At 46.2% G+C, this 23,585-nt stretch overlaps 1 protein-coding gene across 3 annotated transcripts in view; it reads right to left on the reverse strand.

The window, feature by feature from the left end:
- Nucleotides 1–188: 188 nt before the first annotated feature.
- The window catches only part of LOC137534891 (oocyte zinc finger protein XlCOF6-like), a 26,428-nt gene continuing 3,031 nt past the window's right edge, over nucleotides 189–23,585 (reverse strand). The window contains exons 1-5 of one of the 3 annotated variants that reach the window (XM_068256579.1): nucleotides 18,461–18,954; nucleotides 10,109–10,228; nucleotides 6,920–7,054; nucleotides 5,320–5,530; nucleotides 189–2,084 (exon numbers count right to left, since the gene is read on the reverse strand). In XM_068256579.1, the coding sequence (XP_068112680.1) occupies nucleotides 544–2,084; nucleotides 5,320–5,530; nucleotides 6,920–7,054; nucleotides 10,109–10,186 (1,965 nt within the window). In that variant the 5' untranslated portion in view covers nucleotides 10,187–10,228; nucleotides 18,461–18,954 and the 3' untranslated portion in view covers nucleotides 189–543. Of the gene's footprint in view, nucleotides 2,085–5,319; nucleotides 5,531–6,919; nucleotides 7,055–10,108; nucleotides 10,229–11,661; nucleotides 12,312–18,460; nucleotides 18,955–23,585 lie in introns of those variants that run through there. The other 2 variants (XM_068256577.1, XM_068256578.1) reach the window with 2 other exon arrangements.

Raw genomic sequence — 23,585 nt, forward strand, 5'->3', positions numbered from 1 at the left:
TCATGTTACTATTATGTAGAGCTCCACCTGTTGGTGTGACTGGAGAGCCTGGTCACCAGAAGAAAGATCTCATGTTACTGTTATGTAGATCCCCCTCCCTTGCTGGGGTAAATGGCAAGCTTGGTCACTACAAGAAAGGTGTCACATTACTGTTATGTAGTAAACATAAAATAACTCCACAGAGAATGTCAGGGTTACACAGCAGTTCATCTATTTGTAATAGAGATATTATTTCACAAATGAATCTTCAGTGCAGCGTACAACAAAATTCATACAAACACACATATTAGAAAACGAATGAATTAAAATGAAGAGGCACCATATTGTTTACCAGCAGCATCAGAGATGTGACTTCTAATGTAACACTAGAGCTTTTCCAGTCTCTATTCCTACTGTAACATTTCTCGCATTCTGACATCTTTAGAGTGTGGGGAAAATTCTTTGATCATCAAAACACTTCCAGCACTCAGGAAACAGAAAAAACAACCAGTCTCCCAAATGAGTTCCACTGTGAATGAGGGGGGATTCAGTAAAACATTTCCCCTAGTCTGAACAAGGTTGTTCACTAGTATGGATTTGCTGGTGTTTAAGGAGATGCTGTTTTTGAGTGAAGAAATTCCCGCAGTCCAAACAGAAGAAAGGCCGCTCGCCAGTATGGACTCGCCAATGCTTTTTGAGCTCTCCTTTCTGGATGAATGATTTCCCACACTCTGAACATGAAAACCGTCGCTCGCCGGTGTGAATTCGTTGATGTCTAAGGAGACTTCCTTTCTCAGCAAAGCCTTTCCCACACTCTAAACAGGAATACGGCCGCTCACCGGTGTGGGTTCGCTGGTGTCTGAGGAGGTTATTCTTCTTAGGGAAAAATTTCCCACACTCTGAACACGACAAAGAACCCTCCGCCACATGCCTTCTCTGGTGTATCACAAGGCTTCCTTTCCGACTGAAAGATTTCCCACAAACTAAGCAGGGAAAAATACTGTCACCAATGTGGGTTTTCTGGTGTTTGAGGAGGCTTCCTTTCTGTATATAGGATTTCCCACACTCTAAACAGGAAAAAGGACGCTCTCCGGTGTGGATTTGCTGGTGTTTATAGAGATGTCCTTTTTGAACAAAACATTTACCACACTCTAAACATGTATAGGGCCTCTCCCCGGTGTGAGTTCTCTTGTGTCTTCGGAGGCCTCCTTTCTCAGTAAAACATTTTCCACATTCTGAACATGACAAGGGACGCTCGTTTATATGGCTTCTTTGGTGTATCACAAGGTTTCCTTTCCGCCTAAAAGATTTCCCACAGTCTGGACAAGAAAAAGGCAGCTCACCAGTGTGAGTTCTCCGGTGCATGAGAAGGTGTTCCTTCTGAACAAATGATTTCCCACACTTGAAACAGAGAAAAGGACGCTCATTGGTGTGCGTTCTATGGTGTCTGATGAGATTTGCCTTCTGAGTGAAACATTTCCCACACTCTGAACAGGAGAAAGGCTGCTCACCAGCGTAGATTCTCCCATGCTTATAAAGGTCTCCTTTATTAATGGCACTGCTCCCACACACTGGGCGTGTTACCATGTGTACTTGTTGGTGTTTATGGAGCCTTCGCTTCTCTGTGAAAGATTTCCCACACTCCACACAAGAAAAGGACAGTCCACCTCTGTGGCTTTGCTGGTGTGCAAGAAGGTCTCCTTTTCTAAAAAAGCTTACTTCACACTGCAGACAGGGAAAATGTTCCTTGTGTGTGTCGGCTGTCCGATGTTCAGGCGGTGGCAGATCAGCGGCAAGATCAGAACATGGAAATGTCTTATTATTAAGTGTGGCACTATAGAATGTGGTTGAATCTACCTCTGGATTAGAGGAGTCTGGTGATGTGTGGAGAGATGGGGGATGGATTGCTGGGGAAACACTATGTGACTTATCATCATCAGAAGTTTCCTCACCACTAGAGGGAGCTGCACCACTATCTGCACTGGGACCTCTGTGATACATGCTTCCAGTAACAGGAGAACATTGTGTGACACCATTATCTTCTGCTGTATCACCAGAATGTGGCATAAGATATCCATTCGAGGGGTTCGTGACACACTGTACATCTGATGGAGGAAAGAATTCATTATTCAAAATATATTTATCTTCTATACTCTATAAAGTATGTTGGCCAAGAAGACAATAGAAATCGGATAAAATGCAAACTTAAAGTGGATCCGAGATGAACTTTTACTCATTGCATAATTGTGTTCCTTCCTATACTTTATAGGGCATTCCTCAAGCCAAATACTTTATTGTTTTTGTTTTAATACTCTAATTCCCTATAAACTAAATAAGCCCCACCCACAGTTTTCAGAGAGCCTTGGAAGTAGCAAGGGCTCATGGGAGCTCAGTCTGGGCAGGAGGAGGGGGAGGTATTACTAGCCAGAGATTTCAGAGACAGAGGGGAGGAGGGAGGATTAGGTTTTTTTCAGTCTGAGTGCTGATGGTGCAGATAAGCCTGCCTCTGTGTAATGTTTACAAACAACATGGCTGCTGTCTTTATATCACAGGAAGAAATAATCATATTCTATTAAAGCAGTATGCAGTCAGATTTGCTGTTTAAACCATCTAAACTGTACATAAGATATATAGACAAGTTACTTGTAATAGTTAGTTTTTCATCTCGGATCCGCTTTAACCAACAAACCAAGGTAAAGGACAAAGACAAATACAAGACAAATAACATTTACAGTATATTGCTCTTTTCTCCAGGCGGACTCAAAGCACCAGAGCTGCAGCCACTAGGACGTGCTCCATAGGCAGAAGCAGTGTTAGGAAGTTTTGCAAAAGGTCTCTTCAGTGAATAGGTGCTGGCTTACTGAACAGGAGGAAGAGCCGATGTTTGAACCCAGGTCTCCTGTGTGAGAGCACTTAGCCAGTACACTATCCAGCCACTAAAAGAATACAATGATGGCATTAGTGGAAATGAAGTCGGGTTATGTACTTCATCTCCTAGGAGAACACAGTTAAATGAATTACACAAGTCATGTCAACATGTATTTTATCATATTTAAAAGTTTTGGCCCCACCCCCTTTCTGCCCTCAGGAGCTGAGAAATATACTACATTCTATTAGAATGACTTCAGACATAAGGAACATAAACACACCAGACACAGATTGTTATTTCTAACATCTTGCATGGGGAGGGGTCACCAGCTACTTAAAGGACAACTAAAGCAAGAGGGATATGGAGGCTGCCATATTTATTTCCTTTTAAGCAATACCTAGTTTCCTGGCTATACTGCCGATCCTCTGCCTCTAATACTTCCAGCCATAGACACTGAACAAGCATGCATCAGGTGTTTCTGACATTACTGTCAGATCTGATAAGATTAGCTGCATGCTTGTTTCTCCTGTTATTCAGACACTACTGCAGCCAAATAGATCAGCAGGGCTGCCAGGCAACCGGTATTTTTTAAAAGAAAATAAATATGGCAGCCTCCATATCCATCTTGATACAGTTGTGCTTTTATTCTGATATCTGAAATGGGTGAAGGCTTTTCAATTTGGATATCTAGAGGGGGCACATTCTGTTATCTTGGAGGCAACAGGATGCTTGATACTGGTGCGTGTGTGTTTTGTTCTCTGGAGTCCCTCAATAAACTAATTCTAATACTGGGGAAAACATGGCTACTACACACATCTACTTAAAGAGTACCTGAGACGGAAAAAAATAATAATATATATATACATCCCTGGGGCTTCCTCCAGCCCCCTCAAGGCTGATCGCTCCCTCACTGTCCTCCTCCGCCACCTGGTTTATCCACAATTTAGCAGAACGTCCTCCAGATGGCGCAGTCCGGCCACGCGGGCTCCCTCGTCCCTTCCCCATCGCAGGGAGCATTTTGTGCCTGCGCAGTAACTTCAGCAACGGGAGCGAGCGTGCGGCTAGGTCACGCATTCGCAGAACGCCACAGACGGGAGGACTTTCCAGGGTCAAATGCAGACGATTTAGGCATCGGAGGAAGACAGCAAGGGAGCGAGCAGTCTAGAGGGGGCTGGAGTAGGCCCCAGGTAGTGTATATGCATATATATTTTTCTTCACATCTCAGGTTTACTTCAATTCTCATAGTTGGGAGGGGGGCATGGCTACATCAATCTGGTATGGTAACCTTTCATATGGTGTACAGTATATTCTCCTTATTTGTGGTGCTATAATGTTATATGAGGAATGGAGATGGGCCTTTCATACTGTATGTTGTCCAGTTTCTCCTCCTTATTTGTTGGTAGCAGTATGATGTTATACTGAGGAATGGAGATGGGCCTTTCATTTGGTGTACAGTATCTCCCCCTCATTTGTTGGTACTATGATGTTATACTGAGCAATGGAGATGGGCCTTTCATTTGGTGTACAGTATCTCCCGCTCATTTGTTGGTGCTATGATGTTATACTGAGGAATGGAGATAGGCCTTTCATATGGTGTACAGTATCCCCTCATTTGTTGGTACTATGATGTTATACTGAGGAATGGAGATGGGCCTTTCATATAGTGTACAGTATGTTCTCCTCATTTGTTGGTGCTATGATGTTATACTGAGGAATGGAGATGGGACTTTCATATGGTGTACAGTATCTCCTCCTCATTTGTTGGCACTATGATGTTATACTGAGGAATGGAGATGGGCCTTTCATATGGTGTACAGTATCTCCTCCTCATTTGTTGGCCCTATGATGTTATACTGAGGAATAGAGATGTGCCTTTCATATGGTGTACAGTATCTCCTCCTCATTTGTTGGCACTATGATGTTACACTGAGGAATAGAGATGTGCCTTTCATATGGTGTACAGTATGTTCTCCTCATTTGTTGGTACTATGATGTTATACTGAGGAATGGAGATGGGCCTTTCATATGGTGTACAGTATCTCCTCCTCATTTGTTGGTACTATGATGTTATACTGAGGAGTGGAGATGGGCTTTTCATATGGTGTACAGTATCTCCTCCTTATTTCTTTGTGCTATGAAGTTATACTGATGATGAGGATGGGCCTTTCATATGGTGTACAGTATCTCATACTCATTTCTTTGTGCTATTAAGTTATACTGAGGAATGGAGATGGTCCTTTCATATGGTGTACAGTATCTCCTCCTCATGTGTTAGTACTATGATATTATACTGAGGAAAGGAGATGGGCCTTTCATATGGTATACAGTATCTCCTCCTCATTTGTTGTCACTATGATGTTAATCTGAGGAATGGAGATGGATATCCATCTATTTTCATCATACTGCAAGATTAGAACTTAGTTGCAAAAGGAAAGCACAACATGTTACATTATTTAATATCGTTTGATTACCTGTGTTGATATCCAGATAAAATTCTTCCTCTTTAATTGTCCTCATCATGTCCACTTCCTCTGTAGACTGCTGATCAATACTCTCATATGTCTCTTCTTCCTTTTTAATTATCTCCAAGTCACCCTTCTCCATTGACTGCTGATCAACACTCACATACGTCTCTTCTTCTTCCTCTTTAATCTCCTGTTTCAAGTCACCAAGTTCTTCATTCTAAAACCATAAATTTACAATAATGTAAGTAAAATTTCAAAAACTGTGAACAAATCTATGATGGATGCTGTACATTTGTAAAGCAAACCAGTGAGCTCCACAGGTGTAAAGAATACTTACCTGGGTAGAAGGAAACCTCTGCATTGTGCCTCTCCGTTTCAGTCAGCGAGCGCTTGGAGTGGCACGGGAGGAAGCTGAGAGACCTGCAAGGCTATGAGGGGCTAGATCTCCAGGTAAGTAAAACTGAACATCTTTTTTACCCACTTAATGCTTACTTTATGCTCTGCCCAATATTTGAAGCTTCACCTTCTCTTCTTTGTGAGCAGAACAGTTGATATGAGAAGCATGGTAGAAAACAACATGGTAATGCTCATTATGTGCCTGTCTCTGACTTGCCCATGTCTGCCATCTTACAGACAGACCATCACGTCCTATGTCTTTGCTTCACCCCTTACCATCCTATTAGGTCTCCAAAAATAAATGTAATAAGCCACCATTTTCACTGCAAACTCTCTCCCCAAACATTGCTCTGATTCCTAAAGCCTCATCCACACTTACTGTAAACTACAGTACTCTGCTCAACAGGCACTGTACTGTGTCCAACAGGCACTGTATTGTGTCCAACAGGCACAGCCTTGCTCGTGTTCCTGAAAATCCAGGCACGCATTCAGTACCAATGGTTTATAAAATACCTGGAACATATTATTAATTTTACAGAACCCACCCCAGAGTACCCAGACAGCTCATGGAGACCCAAAACCACAAAGAGATTATAAGGGGCTAAAAGAGATTAAAAATCCTTCTAGCTAAAAAATAAAATTATATTGAACAGATTCCACCCAGCAGGTAGGTATTTGCTGGTTTCAGCTATATATTTGAGTTGTTTGTTTCTGACAAATCCAAAAACTCCATCTCATCCCCTACAGCCTTGTTATCTGCACATAGCTTCTACCACCTTCATCATCTCTTCATGGAGTAACAGAGACATTGAGGTTGTATTCACAAAAGGCCGGTTACATTGACAACCATGCGGCAATGTTACCGGCCTGAAAATACTAACGCCAATAGCACGACGGGAGTCACCACAGCAATGCACGTATACAGTGTGTGCGCATGGTACGGAAGTAGCATAGCATGCGCTACACAATGCTAGGTATACTGCTTACGTGCGTTTCTATGGTAACGCTTGTCAAGCTATCAGCGCAAAAAGCACTACTTTTTTCAGTAGAGGCCGGTAACATTGCCATGCAGTGGGTAGTGTTACCAGTCTTTTGTGAATCAACCTCATTCTGACAAGTTATAGGAACCCAATGCATCCTGACCTCCAGACACTACCCCACACCCCTTATTATTACTGGACAAGGTTCCATAATTTTCAGCACTGCTCACCTCTCCTGTCAGTAGCTCCATCATCTTCCTAATCACTTCCAGAATCTTCTGCTTGGGTGACCTCTTGAATACGATGGAGTGAGGTGGGGGCACTGTGATGGTCACATGATCACCAGACATCAATGGAGGATAATTCTGTTTAGAAAGACACAGTAATGTCATGTACATTTCACAGGATCCCTCAATGTTCCAGAAAGGAATGTGTTTTACTAATTAGTAAAGGTTAGAATGACACCAATTATCCTACCTTCTCTTGTTAGGTACGTGTTTTATCCATTGAGATAACAGTTACGTCACATGACCTCCCAGATCTGCTTCACCTCTCTGGTTAAGTGTGTATTTTATTTATCAAGATACGAGTGTTGTCATGTGACCTACTAGAATCCTCCTCAACTCTCTGGTTGTGTGTTTTACTCATTGAGATAAGAAAAACGTCACATGACCTCCCAGAGTCCTTTTCACCTTTCCGGTGAGCTGCCTGTTTTATTTATTGAGATATGAGTGACTTTGTGTGACCTCCCAGAATCCTCCTCACAATTCTGGTCAGGTGTGCGTTTTATTAATAGAAATTAGAGATAATCAGATGTTAAAGTGGACCTGAACTCTTGCACAGGGCAGAAGGAAAACATAGAGAAATGCAAATTGTGTGTATCTACACCTCCACCAATTGCAACCATAACGGTAGACAACACCCCAATAACCTCAACCACTAAGGCCCGCTGCTTGGGGGTTATACTTGACTCAGAGCTCTCCTTTAAACCTCACATTGCCTCATTAACCACCACCTGCTATTTCCAGCTCAAAAATATATTCCGTCCCCGTCCCTTTCTCACACAAGAGGCCACCAAAATGCTTGTACATGCCTTAATCATCTCCCGCCTAGACTACTGCAACACCCTGCTCTGTGGTCTACCAAAAAAAAAGGCTAGCACCTCTACTAAATTCAGCAGCCCGCCTCATTCACCTCTCCACACGCTCTTCTGATGCAGCCCCACTGTGCCGTTCTCTTCACTGGTTAACCATTACCCAGAGGATCCAGTTCAAACTCCTGACTCTAACATACAAAGCCCTCCACGAGTTGTCCCCTCCATACATCTCATCACTAATCTCAAGATATTGTCCCTTCCGCAACCTTCGCTCCTCCCAAGAAATTCTCCTGGCCTCTAAGCTGATCACCTCCTCTCATGCTCGCATCCAAGACTTTACATGAGCATCATCCCTTATCTGGAACTCTCTTCCACAGCCTGTACGTCATGCTCCAAACCTGGACATCTTCAAACGCACTCTTAAAACACACCTTTTCAGACAAGCTTATAACATTCTATAGCCCTTATTTACTTATCTGACACAATGTAATCAGAGGCAAAGAATCACTGCCTCATCCATCCTCCACCCCCTTACCTAGTGTGTCCCCCACAACCCATTAGATTGTAAGCTCGCAAGGGCAGGGTCATCCTCCTAATGCTTACTGTTCTTGTAACAATATTTGTGCTGCTGGGAACTCTGCTGTACATTTTGTTAGTGTATCTACAGTATGTTCCCCGTGTCGTCTTATTGTGCTTTGTAAAGCGCTGCGGAATATGTTGGCGCTATATAAATAAATAATAATAATATGTATTTAGAGAGTTTAGCCTGTTTAACTCCTCCTCATCTGTAGGGATGATCAAAGAGATGCAAATTCTTCCGAGTTGATGCAAATGTATGCAATTTTGTATCCAAACATATACAGTTTGAAAATTGACTAATCAATTTAAACCTGTTTTTAAATGGATTGGTCCTTTTTCAAACTGAATATATTTGCATAAAAATGTGCATAATTTCAGAAGCATTTGCAGCTCAGTGATCATCCCTACTCATCTGTGACTAACCACAAGTTGTAATTTGATCATTCAGCTGTGTTAGCTGACTGCCACGCAGAGCAGCTAATTGGTAAACACAGGATGTTAACAATACGTCTGTTTCCATGAAAGCAGGAAGTAGAAACACTGCATATTTATTGCAGGATTTGTATCAGTTGTAACAAAGAAATGTTTTTCTTGAAAGAGTAACTGTCAGGCTGCAAAAGCTAATTTAAACCTCTATTCTCCTGTGTTAAACAGTTTAGAAGGAAGCCAAAAAGGCAATACTGCAGTTAAAAATCTCTCTTACTTTAGATGTTTGCTGACAGCAAGGCTCCGTATTCCCAGGCTCCTAAGGAGGACGCAAGCCGAATAACAGATACTGCAAAGCATTCTGGGGCCCTCCCCTGGCTGCTAGTGAGGCTCAAGTTTTAACAGCATGTAACAGTCTAGCTCACAGCACTAATAAATCTCGGGCAGAGTACACTGCAGGAGTCCGCTATTGTGCCTAGCCACATGGCTAATTAATATTCACTGCACAGTAGTGTTATTCATTGCCAGCATTTGTGAGAGTGGAATCATCAGGAAGCAGGCAGGACATGACGACACATTTGGCTTCATAGGAGACAGACAAACATGGAACCTGCCATGAGCTGTCAGGAGCATCATTCTCTGCAAATACTATATAAAAATTATGTGAAGTACAAACGTGGACAGTGAAATGCATATGTAATGTAAGTACAGCCAATCTTTAGCTACTGATATATGTGTTTATTTTCTCTGAGACCTTATACCTAACAGCTCCTCTTTAAAGGATATCATGCTGTTGTGTATCTTATAGAGCAGAGAGGAAGTTCTGAGTTCAGGTCCATTTTAAAGGAAACTGAAGTGAGAAGAATATGGGGGCTGCCATATTTATTTCCTTTTAAACAATACCAGTTGCCTGGCAGTCCCACTGATCTATTTGGCTGCAGTAGTGTCTGGGGCCTGGGGTCCCCGAACGGTGCAGAGGACGACCGTGGGCAATGTGGCCGTGATTGACAGCGGCACTTCATGCAGACGCAGTAAGGACAACCTCAAGGTCGTCCTCTGCACCGCGCGGGGACCCCGGGCCAGCGGCGGAGAGCAGAGCTGTCAGCGTGGGACAGTCGTCTGCAAGGGCTGGAGAAAGCCCCAGGTAAGTAAAGCGGATTTTGTTAGATTTGGCTGATGATTCCTTCAAGAATAACAACTTACATTCAAATTTAAAGCACAATGTATAGAGCTTGAAATTGGAAGAATATTTGATTGTTTCAATTCCAAGCTAACTACTAGTGATTAGAGTGATGTCATGTCCCAGAATCCTCCTCACCTCTCCAGTCAGCAGGCAGATGATCTCCAGGGTGAGGTGTAATATCGTTCCGGTCATGTGACTCCAGTCCTCCTCCATCCTCAAGGATAGAGTCAGGTGATCTGTACAGAATGCTCACCTCTGTAAATGGAGAAGGTCATACAGGATAGATTTACCAGATAACTTGATAAAGGAACAACAACAACAACAAAAGATACTAATTTCAAAACTCCAGGAGGAGGGGAGCGAGTTAGGCAAAAACAGCGCTGGAAATTAGGGCGCACCAGGCGCCACCATAGGCTGTAAAGTGAGTTACGGCTATAGCAGCGCTTACTCAGTAATTTGAACAACATCAAAAGACGGAGCCTAAATTACAATAAAAACAGAGCAATCCAGCTGCCAGCAATAGTGACTTACCCCAGTTTCAACAGCAGCCTGGAGGGGGAATAGTAATTAACGCTGTTGGGACTTTTGCAGGAGTAGGGTGCAGGTTTTACAGCTTTACCCAAATTTCCCGGCGCCTTAATTATATGTATGGGAGGGGGGGGGGGGGGGGGGGGAAATTCTATGTACCAATGTCATAGCTCACAGGATGGAGGGGAAGTGGCTCTAGTGTACATACACAGCACTATATAGTCACCCTATTGGACTTCACAAACATGGCTGCTAAAGAAGGGGCATGGGGAAGTTAGGAAAGATGGGAGCAGCATGACAGGACTCATGGCAAAATGGCATCCATCGGTACATCATGCAGGTGCTTGATAGATGTGACTGGATCTCTGTAAAGCACTGTGGAATACGTCAGAGCTATATAAATGTATAATAATAATAATAATAGTGTGTGACCGTGGTAAGGACATTAGAGTGTAAGCTCCTCTGGTGCAGAGGCTGATGGGAATGGATCAATAACCTCTGTACAGTGTTGTAGAATATGTCAGAGCTATAAAAATGTATAATAATAATAGTGTGTTATGGTGGTGAGGACATTAAGAGTATGGTCTCTCTACTACAGTGTTGTGGGATATGTCAGAGCTATATAAATGTATAATAATAATAGTGTGTTACCGTGGTGAAGACATTAGACTCTAATTAGAGTCTAATAATTAGACTCTAATTAGAGTCTAATGTCCTCACCACGGTAACACACTATTATTATTATACATGTATATAGCTCTGACATATCCCACAACACTAGTAGAGAGATCATACTCTAATGATTAGAGTATAATCTCTCTACTAGTGTTGTGGGATATGTCAGAGCTATATAAATGTATAGTAAACACAGTGTGTGTGTGTACACATTGGAGTGTAAGCTCCTGTGGTGCAGGGACTGATGGGAATGGATCAGGGATCTCTGCAGAGCGCTGTGGAATATGCCAGAGCCATATAAATGTATAATAATAGTGTGTGACTGTGGTGAGGACAGTAGAGTGTAAGCTCCTCTGGTGCAGAGACTGATGGGAATGGATTACTGATCTCTGCAGAGCGCTGTGGAATATGTTAGTTACATACAAGTATAGTAACAATAATATGCAATTACATTCATTAAAGATAAATATATAATCTCTATTTACCTCCTCTCTTGCCAGTTCCAGCAATGTCTCCTCTTCTCCGCCTCCTCACATCTATATAGTCTCCACTTCCTCAGTGTATTTACAAATGATCGCCATCTTGTGGCGAGTATAAGGATTGCAGCTAAGTCGTGTAGTTATCTATTTCTCTTTTATTAATAATTTATTTATTAATAATTTAAACACCTCTTACTGGACAAGGCAAAGTGAAAAGTAATAGTGGTGAAGATTAGGTCTCAAAAGTCCCTATTTGGGAACCTAATCCCTCTCTTCCTCTTTTTTGTATCATGTGTCCCTCTTTCAAGATGAAGATCTATGTAAAAAGTACATACAGTAATTATCTACTAAAATGTGTTTCTGTGATTCTAAAATTTATTCCCATCCTTTAAATTGATATAATCCTATCTTCCAATGTTAATATGAAAGAATTAATATAAAACCCATTCTCTCACATTCTGTACATTATGCCATACCTATTACATTTATGAGATGAAGTTTACCATATGTACACATTGGGCTTGATTCACAAAGCGGTGCTAACCCAGTTAGAGACTTTAGGCGTGAAAACCATTGCACCACACTGGTGAAAAGCCAGTTTAGGCGTGATAAGTTTAGGTGTGATAAGTTTAGGCGTGATAAGTTTAGGCGTGATAAGTTTAGATAAGTGTATATAGCGCACAAAGTCCCGCACGCAAAGCAGCGCCATTAAACTCTATGCAAAGTGCACCAGACTTTGCTAGCGCAAAACTTTTGATCAGCTGTGCACTGCGGTGCTAACGCAGTTGGTGCTTAAACTTATCATGCCTAAACTTATCACACCTAAACTTATCATGCCTAAACTTATCACGCCTAAACTTATCACACCTAAACTTATCACACCTAAACTTATCATGCCTAGGGCTCGATTCACAAAGCGGTGATAACTCAGTTATCACGCCTAAAAGACTTTAGGTGTGATAACCTTTGCACCAGCAAAGTTATCACCGCTTTGTGCTCTAACTCGCGCGAAGCGCGCGTCCGCCCGCGCGCAAAGTCCCATAGGGCTTAATGGGCACTTCGCGCGAAGCACGGTGCGCTGCGCGCGTAGCACACCGTGCAAAACTTTGCGCGCGGGAGTTCGTGCGAATTCCTTCAGATCACGCCTAAACTAAGTTTAGGCGTGATAAAGGGCTTTTCACAGGCGTGCAAAGTGTTTGCACCGCTTTGTGAATCAGGCCCCTAAACTGAGTTTAGGCGTGATAAAGGGCTTTTCACCAGGGTGCTAACTGTTAGCACCACTTTGTGAATCAGGCCCATTGGGTGCTCCTAGGACCTTACACAATACAGTCAGCCATATGTGCTCTGGCAAGACACTGTGCATTTACAATCTCACCAGTAATCCATGCCTGCCTAGTGTGCATGGGGACATGGAAGCAGCCAGCTGGAGGAGGAGCAATGAGTGTGATGTCATGATGTGGGCGTTACACGTTCCTAATTCAGACATTTAACGTCCAAGAGCGCGTGCTAGATCAATAGAGAAGCTGACGAGGCCAGGGAGATCACAATGGGGGTTAGAGGCGCCCAGAAGTGTATAAAACGGAGTTAAAAAAAAAATGGGAAAAGGTGGGAGGTGACTTACCTTAATAACGACACATATATATATATATATATATATATATATATATATATATATATATATTTAATTTCTAATAAGCACAGGCAACGGGTTTAATGGGTCTCGGCCCACATCCTCAGGCTAAATAAAGTGCCAACGGTTTCAATAACCGGTTGCAGAGGTGCTCTGCACCTGGCTTTTGAAACCCTTCAGCACTTTATTTGGCCTGAGGAAGTGTGCAGAGACTCATGAAACCCGTTGCCTGTGCTTATTAGAAATTAATTATATTTATTTATATGAATTTATCATTATATTACCTCCCCCTTTTTCTCTTTTATTGGTTTTTAACTCCGTTTTATACACTCCTGGGTGCCTCTTACCCACTTTGTGCTCATTTCCCTCCTCGTGAGGGCTAAGTCTGGTCACCACGTGGCTGATGCCTGCTGTTTTTCCAGTGTGCGACCATCACCACCCTCTCTGGGTACACAAGTGAAGTGGGGTTTGTGCATCTCCTCCTGCTTCCAGTGGTAGCTCCCTATGCAACCTCTTATTAATTTTGCCTAATTTTCATTGTAAACTACTTTGTGATGTTCGCCACCATTTGAGCTCCCGTTGTCTCTGTGTTTTCTTCTTAGGGTGCATTGCTTAGCCTTCCACACAGGCCAGTGAGATGCTATTTTTTGACTTGCATGCAAGTTTCATGCAGATTGTACTCAGCTTAGAATTGCCCAGAATTGGCAGGTGGTACTTTGTATGCAGCTTGGAAGGGGACCAATCAATTTCCTTTTCATTTGCATGCCACACAAAATTAGCATCTCATTGAGCTGTAATGAGGAACAGAAGGTCAGGTCTCACCACCCTCTCCCACAACTATGTTGGGCAGGAGAAGGTGGGTGGTGATGGCAATACCTGACAGGGAACAGTGGCAGCCAGCACACTTGTAATGCGGTTTAGTGGGTGAACCTGTGTGCGCAATTGCAATTTGTGGTTTGGGCAAAGTTTAGGGGACTAGAACTTCTGTGCCTATAGCTTCCTTAGAAATACATCTTGAGGGTCGGATTAACTGCACTGTAGGCACAAGCCTACAGGCATCTGTTGATCAGGAAAGAGTCCTGATGAGAGTGTAAATGAGGGGTTACTCGCCCTGCTCTCAGCATTCCAATGATGAGATCTCCCTTCAGTCAAGAACTGCACACCAGGGAAGGTATATGGGGAGGGGGGAAGAACTGCACACCAGGGAAGGTATATGGTGCTTATACTGGGGCTGGGGTGGGACACAGGATTGGAGGAGGGATGAGAGGGTGGTTACACTGGGACACAGGGGTGGGGTTAATGCCACAGGACATGGGACCATATCTCCAAACCCAGGACAGGCTTAGCAAAATTGGGATGATTGGGAAGTAAGATAACAGGTTTGAAAATAATTGATGTATAATTACTCTTATTTATGCTTAGTACTCCGAGCAAGCATTAAAGAGAACGCGAGGTGTGTTTAAAGAACGTTATCTGCATACAGAGGCTGGATCTGCCTATACAGCCCAGCCTCTGTTGCTATCCCAAACCCCACTAAGGTCCCCCTACACTCTGCAATCCCTCATAAATCACAGCCGTGCTGTGAGGCTGTGTTTACATCTGTTGTGTCAGTCTCAGCTGCTCCCCCGCCTCCTGCATAGCTCCGGTCCCTGCCCCTGTCCCTTCACTCCAATCAGCAGGGAGGGAAGGGATGCAGGCGGGGACTGGAGTTCTGCAGGAGGCGGGGAGAGCAGCAGACTGACACTATAGAGATAATCATAGCCAGCTATGACAAGCTGTTTGTCAGCAGCGTGGCTGTGATTTATGAGGGATTGCAGAGTGCAGGGGGACCTTAGGGGGGTTTGGGATAGCAACAGAGGCTGGGCTGTATAGGCAGATCCAGCCTCTGTATGCAGATAACATTCTTCAAACCCACCTCGGGTTCTCTTTAACCAGCTGGGCGGTATGGACGAGCTCAGCTCGTCCAGTACCGCCGGAGCCTGCCGCTCAGGCCCTGCTGGGCCGATTTGCCCCAAATAAAGTGCAGCACACGCAGCCGGCACTTTGCCAGCCGCGTGTGCTGCCCGATCGCCGCCGCTCTGCGGCGATTCGCCGCGAGCAGCGGCGAAAGAGGGTCCCCCCAGCCGCCTGAGCCCTGCGCAGCCGGAACAAAAAGTTCCGGCCAGCGCTAAGGGCTGGATCGGATGCGTCTGACGTCAGGACGTCGGCTGACGTCCATGACGTCACTCCGCTCGTCGCTATGGCGACGGTGTAAGCAAAACAAGGAAGGCCGCTCATTGCGGCCTTCCTTGTTTATTCTGGCCGCCGGAGGCGATCGGAAGAACGCCTCCGGAGCGCCATCTAGTGGGCTTTCATGCAGCCAACTTTCAGTTGGCTGCATGAAATAGTTTTTTTTTAATTTAAAAAAAACCCTCCCGCAGCCTCCCTGGCGATCTTATCAGAACGCCAGGGTGGTTAAAGGGCAACTGAAGCTAGGGGTACTGTATATGGAGGCTGGCATATTTATTTCCTTTTAAAGAGAACCTGTACTGAAAAAATAGGGCCCCTGGGGGGTACTTACCTCGGGAGGGGGAAGCCTCTGGATCCGATTGAGGCTTCCGCCGTCCTCCTCAGTCCCACAGTGGTCTTTCTAGGCCCCTCCAAAGCCACAGCTGACGAATCGTCAGGCTGTGGCGCAGGAGCGCCAGCAATATTTATTATATTTACCTACCCTGGCTGCAGCAGCTCTGATCAGGCGGAAATAGCCGATCCCAGTCGGATCCGCTCTACTGCACAGGTGACTTGAGCCTGTGCAATAGAACGGACCTAACTGGGATCGGCTATTTCTGCCTGATCAGACGGAGGAGGATGGGATCAATCGGATCCAGAGGCTTCCCCCTCCCGAGGTAAGTACCCCCCAGGGGCCCTCTGTTTCAGTACAGGTTCTCTTTACGCAATATCAGTTGCCTGGCTGTCCTACTGATCCTCTGCCTCTAATTCTATTACCCAAAGAACCTGAAAAAGCATGCAGCAGATTAGATGTTTGACATTATTGGCAGATCTGACAAGATTAGCTGCATGCTTGTTTCTGGTGTTATTCAGACACTACTGCAGCCACATAAATCAGCAGGGCTGCCAAGCAACTGGTATTGTCTAAAAAGGAAATAAATATGGCAGCCTCCATATTCTTCTCACTTTAGTTGTCCTTTACAGTGGCCTCGAACTCTTGCACAGGACAGAAGGAAAACAGTGCAATGCACCATGTAAGTATTTAGAGAGTTTAGCCTGTCTAATCCAACCTCATATGCAGGGCCGGCCCGCCCATGAGGCGGGGTGAAACTTTTGCCTCAGGCGGCACTTCTGGAGGGGCGGCAGCCGCCCGTCTGTGTGTGTGGGGGGCCGCCCGAGCTGGAGGGGATAGCGGGCAGGAAGGGGGTATTGGGCCTAGCGGCGGGGAGGGGGGGTCGGACCCCCCCCTCCCTCGCCTGGGTCCCCCGTCCTCCACTCCCCTCCAGCTTTAGAAGTGAGGTCGCTGGCTGCAGCTATATTGTAAGAGGCAACGGGCGGGGAGGACTCACCTCTTCCTCGTTCCAGCCCGAGCCTGCGCTCCACTGACGTCACTTCCTGCTACGCCGCAGGAAGTGACGTCAGTGGAGGGCAGGCTCGGGCTGGAACGAGGAAGAGGTGAGTGATCCCCGCCCGTTGCCTCTTACAATATAGCTGCAGCCAGCGACCTCACTTCTAAAGCTGGAGGGGAGCGGAGGACGGGGGACCCAGGCGAGGGAGGGGGGGTCCGACCCCCCTCCCCGCCGCTAGGCCCAATACCCCCTTCCTGCCCGCTATCCCCTCCAGCTCGGGCGGCCCCCCCACACACACACGGCTTGGGGGGGGGAGGGGCGGCGATTTTTTTGAATTTTGCCTCAGGCGGCAAAAAGTCTAGGGCCGGTCCTGCTCATATGTATCTAATCACAAGTTGTAATTTGAGCTCTTCCTGTGTCACATGACTGCTTATTACAGACAAGCCCATTTGAAAGCACGGGATGTTAACAATATGTCTGCTTCCACGAATCAGGAAGTAGAAACAGTGCAGATTTATTTTAGGATTAGTATCAGTTGTTACATAGCTCCCAACTATCCCTTTTTTGGAGGGACAGTCCCTTTTTGGGAGCCCTGTCCCTCTTTCACCCTCATTTGTCCCTCTTTCAGGACTTTGTCCCTCTTTCTATGTAAATATATATATTTCTATACTAAAATGTGTTTGACTGACTCTAAACTTTATTCCCAACCTTTAAATTGATATATTACTAATTATAAAATGTTACTATGAAGGAAAATGAACCAGGATAGAAAGGACCAATGTGTTTTGAATTATAAAACAACATATTTATCTTATGAAATCTTTATGGTATGCGTGACCAGAGGCGTGGTGAGGGCATGGCCAGGGGTGTGGCAGGGGCGTGACTTAAGTGTCCGTTTATCTCATCTCAAAAAGTTGGGAGGTATGGTTGTTACAAAGAAATGTTTTTTGTATAAAGGTCATTATGTTGTTGTGTATCTTTTAGAGCAGAGAGGACATTCTGAGTTCAGGTCCGCTTTAATGTGTCAAGAGCTGCATTAGATGAAGTAACCCACAATGGGGGGGGAGGTGCATTTGACAGTTGTTGTCCGTGCTCTAATCTATGAGAGCTGGCCAATGGAATGCAAATAATTATCTTTTTCTTGCAAATTGCATGACGCTTAGACTTGGACCACTCAAAAACTGCCCCTCTTCCGGCTCCCCCTTCTTACTCTCCAGTGTATTGTAGCAGTTTAGCTCCACCATTTTGGGCACCATTAAAAAAGTCCCTGAACTGGAAGAAAATAACAACATTAACCCCTTGCACTCACAAACTACACGCAATCAGGGAACCAGGAAAACAGATGTTTAACAACTTCGAAATGTGTTGGGAATGGAGGACATTAGTTAACCATTTCCAAACTAGATGGCGCCGCTCTGGCTCCTTTTAGGGGGTGTGACTGGCTCAGGAGCCAATGAAATGCCCAAAATACGGAAGTACTACTGTCAGCATGGCAACAGAGCGAGTGGGTACTGGGATGCACACAGGGGCAGGAACACAGTCTTTTGAATCAAGCCGGCTCACTGGGACCGGTCCCTACCCTGCCCAACCCCACCCAGCAGGCAAGCAGATATCATACCTCTATTGCACATGTGTCAAACTCCAGGCCTGGAGGGCTAGATCCATGCCAGTGCTTAGGATGGACTGAGAAAGAGAGAGGAATGTGTTCTACCTGATGGACCACACCTTTCCTGATTCAGACCCAGCAATTAATTTGAGCTGTGTCAAAAATGTGTGAGGATCTCGGCCCTCGTAGGACCGGTTTGACATCCCTGCTCTATTGGCAGCATCCTTCTACTTTACTTAAAGGGGACATACATTTCCCACATCTAGCAATTTAACAAGGAAGCAACAAACTGGCACTCACGCTATTTATTACAAATGGGCTGTAATGGCATAGGCCACGGTGCGGCCTACTATTGTAGGGACCGGTTACAAGGAGTAAACCTTGACAATTGGTGTGCCACTTTGATGAAAAATACTGCAGTCCTTTGTTCACTAATGTCCTTGATTCCCAACACCTATATATGTGGCTGGATAGTGTACTGATTAACCTGCCTGGCGTTCTATTAAGATCGCCAGGCAGGCTGCGGGAGGGTTTTTTTTAATAAAAAAAAAACTATTTCATGCAGCCAACTGAAAGTTGGCTGCATGAAAGCCCACTAGAGGGCGCTCCGGAGGCGTTCTTCCGATCGCCTCCGGCGCCCAGAATAAACAAGGAAGGCCGCAATGAGCAGCCTTCCTTGTTTTGCTTACATCGTCGCCATAGCTACGAGCGGAGTGACGTCATCGACGTCAGCCGACGTCCTGACGTCGGCCGCCTCCGATCCAGCCCTTAGCGCTGGCCGGAACTTTTTGTTCCGGCTACGCTGGGCTCAGGCGGCTGGGGGGACCCTCTTTCGCCGCTGCTCGCGGCGGATCGCTGCAGAGCGGCGGCGATCAGGCAGTACACGCGGCTGGCAAAGTGCCGGCTGCGTGTCCTGCTTTTTATTTGAGCCAAATCGGCCCAGCAGGGCCTGAGCGGCAGGCTCCGGCGGTACTGGACGAGCTGAGCTCGTCCAGACTGCCCAGCAGGTTAAGGGCACTGCCTTTAACATGGGAATCCAGGGTTCAAATCCTGGCTAGGGTCAGTACCTATTCAGTAAGGAGTTCAAGGCAAGACTCCCTAACACTGCAGGGTGGCCTCTTGAGCGCATCCTAGTGGCTGCAGCTCTTGAACACTTTAAGTCCGACAGGAGAAAACCGCTATACAAATGTTCAGATTATTATTAATATAGAGGTTTTCAAATCTGTGTTTCCTGGTTGCCTGTTATTTGTGGATGCAAGGGGTTAATACTGATATTTGCTTGATTTGGCCATTCCCCCAGCACCTGGTTTTGTGTATTTAAGGTTTGATGAGCACACTTCTGTTGGTTTGCGAGTACCTGAATTGGAATGAGTATGATGGTGGAGAGTACAGAAATAAAACATCACTGCTTTCAACAGTTTATATGCTGTTTTAATACAAAATAATAAATAAAATATATATTTCCCTTAAATTATAATAACACTGAGACTCTCTGTCTCACATATCTGAGGGGCCTTCCTCCAAAATCCAGGGGAAGCGGTGAGGCATTCCTTATCCTCAATGTTCTGCGGTAAAGTCTTGTAAAGATCCCCCCCTTCCCCCAATGGTTGCAAGCAGTATCAGGGGGTAGGAAGAGATTTTTGTCATACCATTAGATTTCTTCAATTGTAAACCACTTCCCGCACTGTGAATGTATATATCAAAAAAAATCCTAAATCTCACCTGTGTGCCTCCAATAGTGCCTAATAAGTTCTCCATTCTTCCCGTAGCCACTTCCCATACTCTAAATATGAATAAGGGTGCTCATTGGTGTGACTTCTCTGGTGGGCAAGGAGACCTCTGTGGTGTGTTGGGTAACTTCTCTGGTGGGCAAGGAGACCTCTGTGGTGTGTGGGGAGACTTTTCTGGTGGGCAAGGAGACCTCTGTGGTGTGTGGGGAGACTTCTCTGGTGGGCAAGGAGACCTCTGTGGTGTGACTTCTCTGGTGGGCAAGGAGACCTCTGTGGTGTGACTTCTCTGGTGGGCAAAGAGACCTCTGTGGTGTGTGGGGAGACTTCTCTGGTGGGCAAGGAGACCTCTGTGGTGTGTGGGGAGACTTCTCTGGTGGGCAAGGAGACCTCTGTGGTGTGACTTCTCTGGTGGGCAAGGAGACCTCTGTGGTGTGTGGGGTGACTTCTCTGGTGGGCAAGGAGACCTCTGTGGTGTGTGGGGAGACTTCTCTGGTGGGCAAGGAGACCTCTGTGGTGTGACTTCTCTGGTGGGCAAGGAGACCTCTGTGGTGTGTGGGGAGACTTCTCTGGTGGGCAAGGAGACCTCTGTGGTGTGTGGGGAGACTTCTCTGGTGGGGAAGGAGGCCTCTGTGGTGTGTGGGGTGACTTCTCTGGTGGGCAAGGAGACCTCTGTGGTGTGTGGGGTGACTTCTCTGGTGGGCCAGGAGACCTTTGTGGTGTGTGGGGAGACTTCTCTGGTGGGCAAGGAGACCTCTGTGGTGTGTGGGGAGACTTCTCTGGTGGGCAAGGAGACCTCTGTGGTGTGTGGGGAGACTTCTCTGGTGGGCAAGGAGACCTCTGTGGTGTGTGGGAGACTTCTCTGGTGGGCAGGAAAACTTTTTTGAAATGTGAGGAGACTTCTTTGGTGTCAGAGGAGAGGCACTTGCCATATATAGACCGTTTTTGGAACAGAGGAGACAGTTGAGGATAGGACTTACCTCCAAATAATTTCTTTAATCAAAAGGTACTCCAAAATCATATGCAACGCGTTTCAGGTTGTAGCCAGGAGTACCTTTGATTAAGGAAATTATTTTCAGTGTATATAGACTGTTGAGTCTACTTGGTGCCTCTGTTCCAAAACTGTCAATATTGCGTGTCCACCATCGGTGGAGGAGTGTTAACAGTTTCTTCTACGGAGAGCGATATTCTTAACCTGAGTGGGGTCGGGTCTAATCAACCCACCTGCTTAACCTACTGGGGACCGGCTGCCTAACCCCCCTTAAGGACCAGAGCATTGTATGTGCGGGGAGGGGGGGGGGGCACGTTTGGGGGGATAAGGCGGCCGGATCCCCAGGGTAGATAGCTAGCCATCGGTGTCCCCAATATAGCCAGGTGTCCCCCATATTGCCAGTAGCCTTTACTCACCTCCCAGGCACCTGTGTGCCTCCACTAGTGCCTAATAAGTTCTCCATTCTTCCCGTAGCCACTTCCCATACTCTAAATATGAATAAGGGTGCTCATTGGTGTGACTTCTCTGGTGGGCAAGGAGACCTCTGTGGTGTGTTGGGTAACTTCTCTGGTGGGCAAGGAGACCTCTGTGGTGTGTGGGGAGACTTTTCTGGTGGGCAAGGAGACCTCTGTGGTGTGTGGGGAGACTTCTCTGGTGGGCAAGGAGACCTCTGTGGTGTGACTTCTCTGGTGGGCAAGGAGACCTCTGTGGTGTGTGGGGAGACTTCTCTGGTGGGCAAGGAGACCTCTGTGGTGTGTGGGGAGACTTCTCTGGTGGGCAAGGAGACCTCTGTGGTGTGACTTCTCTGGTGGGCAAGGAGACCTCTGTGGTGTGTGGGGTGACTTCTCTGGTGGGCAAGGAGACCTCTGTGGTGTGTGGGGAGACTTCTCTGGTGGGCAAGGAGACCTCTGTGGTGTGACTTCTCTGGTGGGCAAGGAGACCTCTGTGGTGTGTGGGGAGACTTCTCTGGTGGGCAAGGAGACCTCTGTGGTGTGTGGGGAGACTTCTCTGGTGAGGAAGGAGGCCTCTGTGGTGTGTGGGGTGACTTCTCTGGTGGGCAAGGAGACCTCTGTGGTGTGTGGGGTGACTTCTCTGGTGGGCCAGGAGACCTTTGTGGTGTGTGGGGAGACTTCTCTGGTGGGCAAGGAGACCTCTGTGGTGTGTGGGGAGACTTCTCTGGTGGGCAAGGAGACCTCTGTGGTGTGTGGGGAGACTTCTCTGGTGGGCAAGGAGACCTCTGTGGTGTGTGGGAGACTTCTCTGGTGGGCAGGAAAACTTTTTTGAAATGTGAGGAGACTTCTTTGGTGTCAGAGGAGAGGCACTTACCATATATAGACCGTTTTTGGAACAGAGGAGACAGTTGAGGATAGGACTTACCTCCAAATAATTTCTTTAATCAAAAGGTACTCCAAAATCATATGCAACGCGTTTCAGGTTGTAGCCAGGAGTACCTTTGATTAAGGAAATTATTTTCAGTGTATATAGACTGTTGAGTCTACTTGGTGCCTCTGTTCCAAAACTGTCAATATTGCGTGTCCACCATCGGTGGAGGAGTGTTAACAGTTTCTTCTACGGAGATCGATATTCTTAACCTGAGTGGGGTCGGGTCTAATCAACCCACTTGCTTAACCTACTGGGGACCGGCTGCCTAACCCCCCTTAAGGACCAGAGCATTGTATGTGCGGGGAGGGGGGGGCACGTTTGGGGGGATAAGGCAGCCGGATCCCCAGGGTAGATAGCTAGCCATCGGTGTCCCCAATATAGCCAGGTGTCCCCCATATTGCCAGTAGCCTTTACTCACCTCCCAGGCTCCAGCAATGAGCAGCTCTACCCCCCTCCGCTCTGGCTAGCACCCCTGCTTGCAGCGCCACTAAGTTCCGGGTCACGGCTTGATGACGACACTCAAGGCAGAGTTAGCGGGGATGCGGGCCAGAGCCGAGGGGAATGCCGATCACCGGGGGAACATTAGGAAGGTGAGTCCCCGTCTTCTTCCCCTCCTACCGCCACTGCTTAGGTTAATCACTATGATCAGCTGGCGATCATAGTGATCACGTGATCAGAAGCCAATCGCCAGGGCTCCTGATCACTGAGGGGAGGTATCAGCTGTCATTTGATAGCTTAATCTCCCTTGTCAGGTGCGTACAATCATGTTGGGAGCACTACAAGCAGGCGGCGTGAATCCTACGCCGCATCAGAGTCAGGCAGCCACAAGTGCGCCGTAGGATTTACGCTGCGTAGTCCCCAGAGGGTTAAACAGTGGTTACCTTGGTTACTTTGGTGGTGAACCACATTTGTGAGTACAATTTCATATACTTGCAGTTAACACTGATTATATTGAAATACTGCATTATTTGTGCTCTTGCTTTTTTTTTTTTTTTTACTTCCAAGCATCTCACTGACCATGTGTTTACATTGATGT

This window comes from Hyperolius riggenbachi, chromosome 10 (genome assembly GCF_040937935.1).
Source record: "Hyperolius riggenbachi isolate aHypRig1 chromosome 10, aHypRig1.pri, whole genome shotgun sequence".
Lineage (NCBI taxonomy): Eukaryota > Metazoa > Chordata > Amphibia > Anura > Hyperoliidae > Hyperolius > Hyperolius riggenbachi.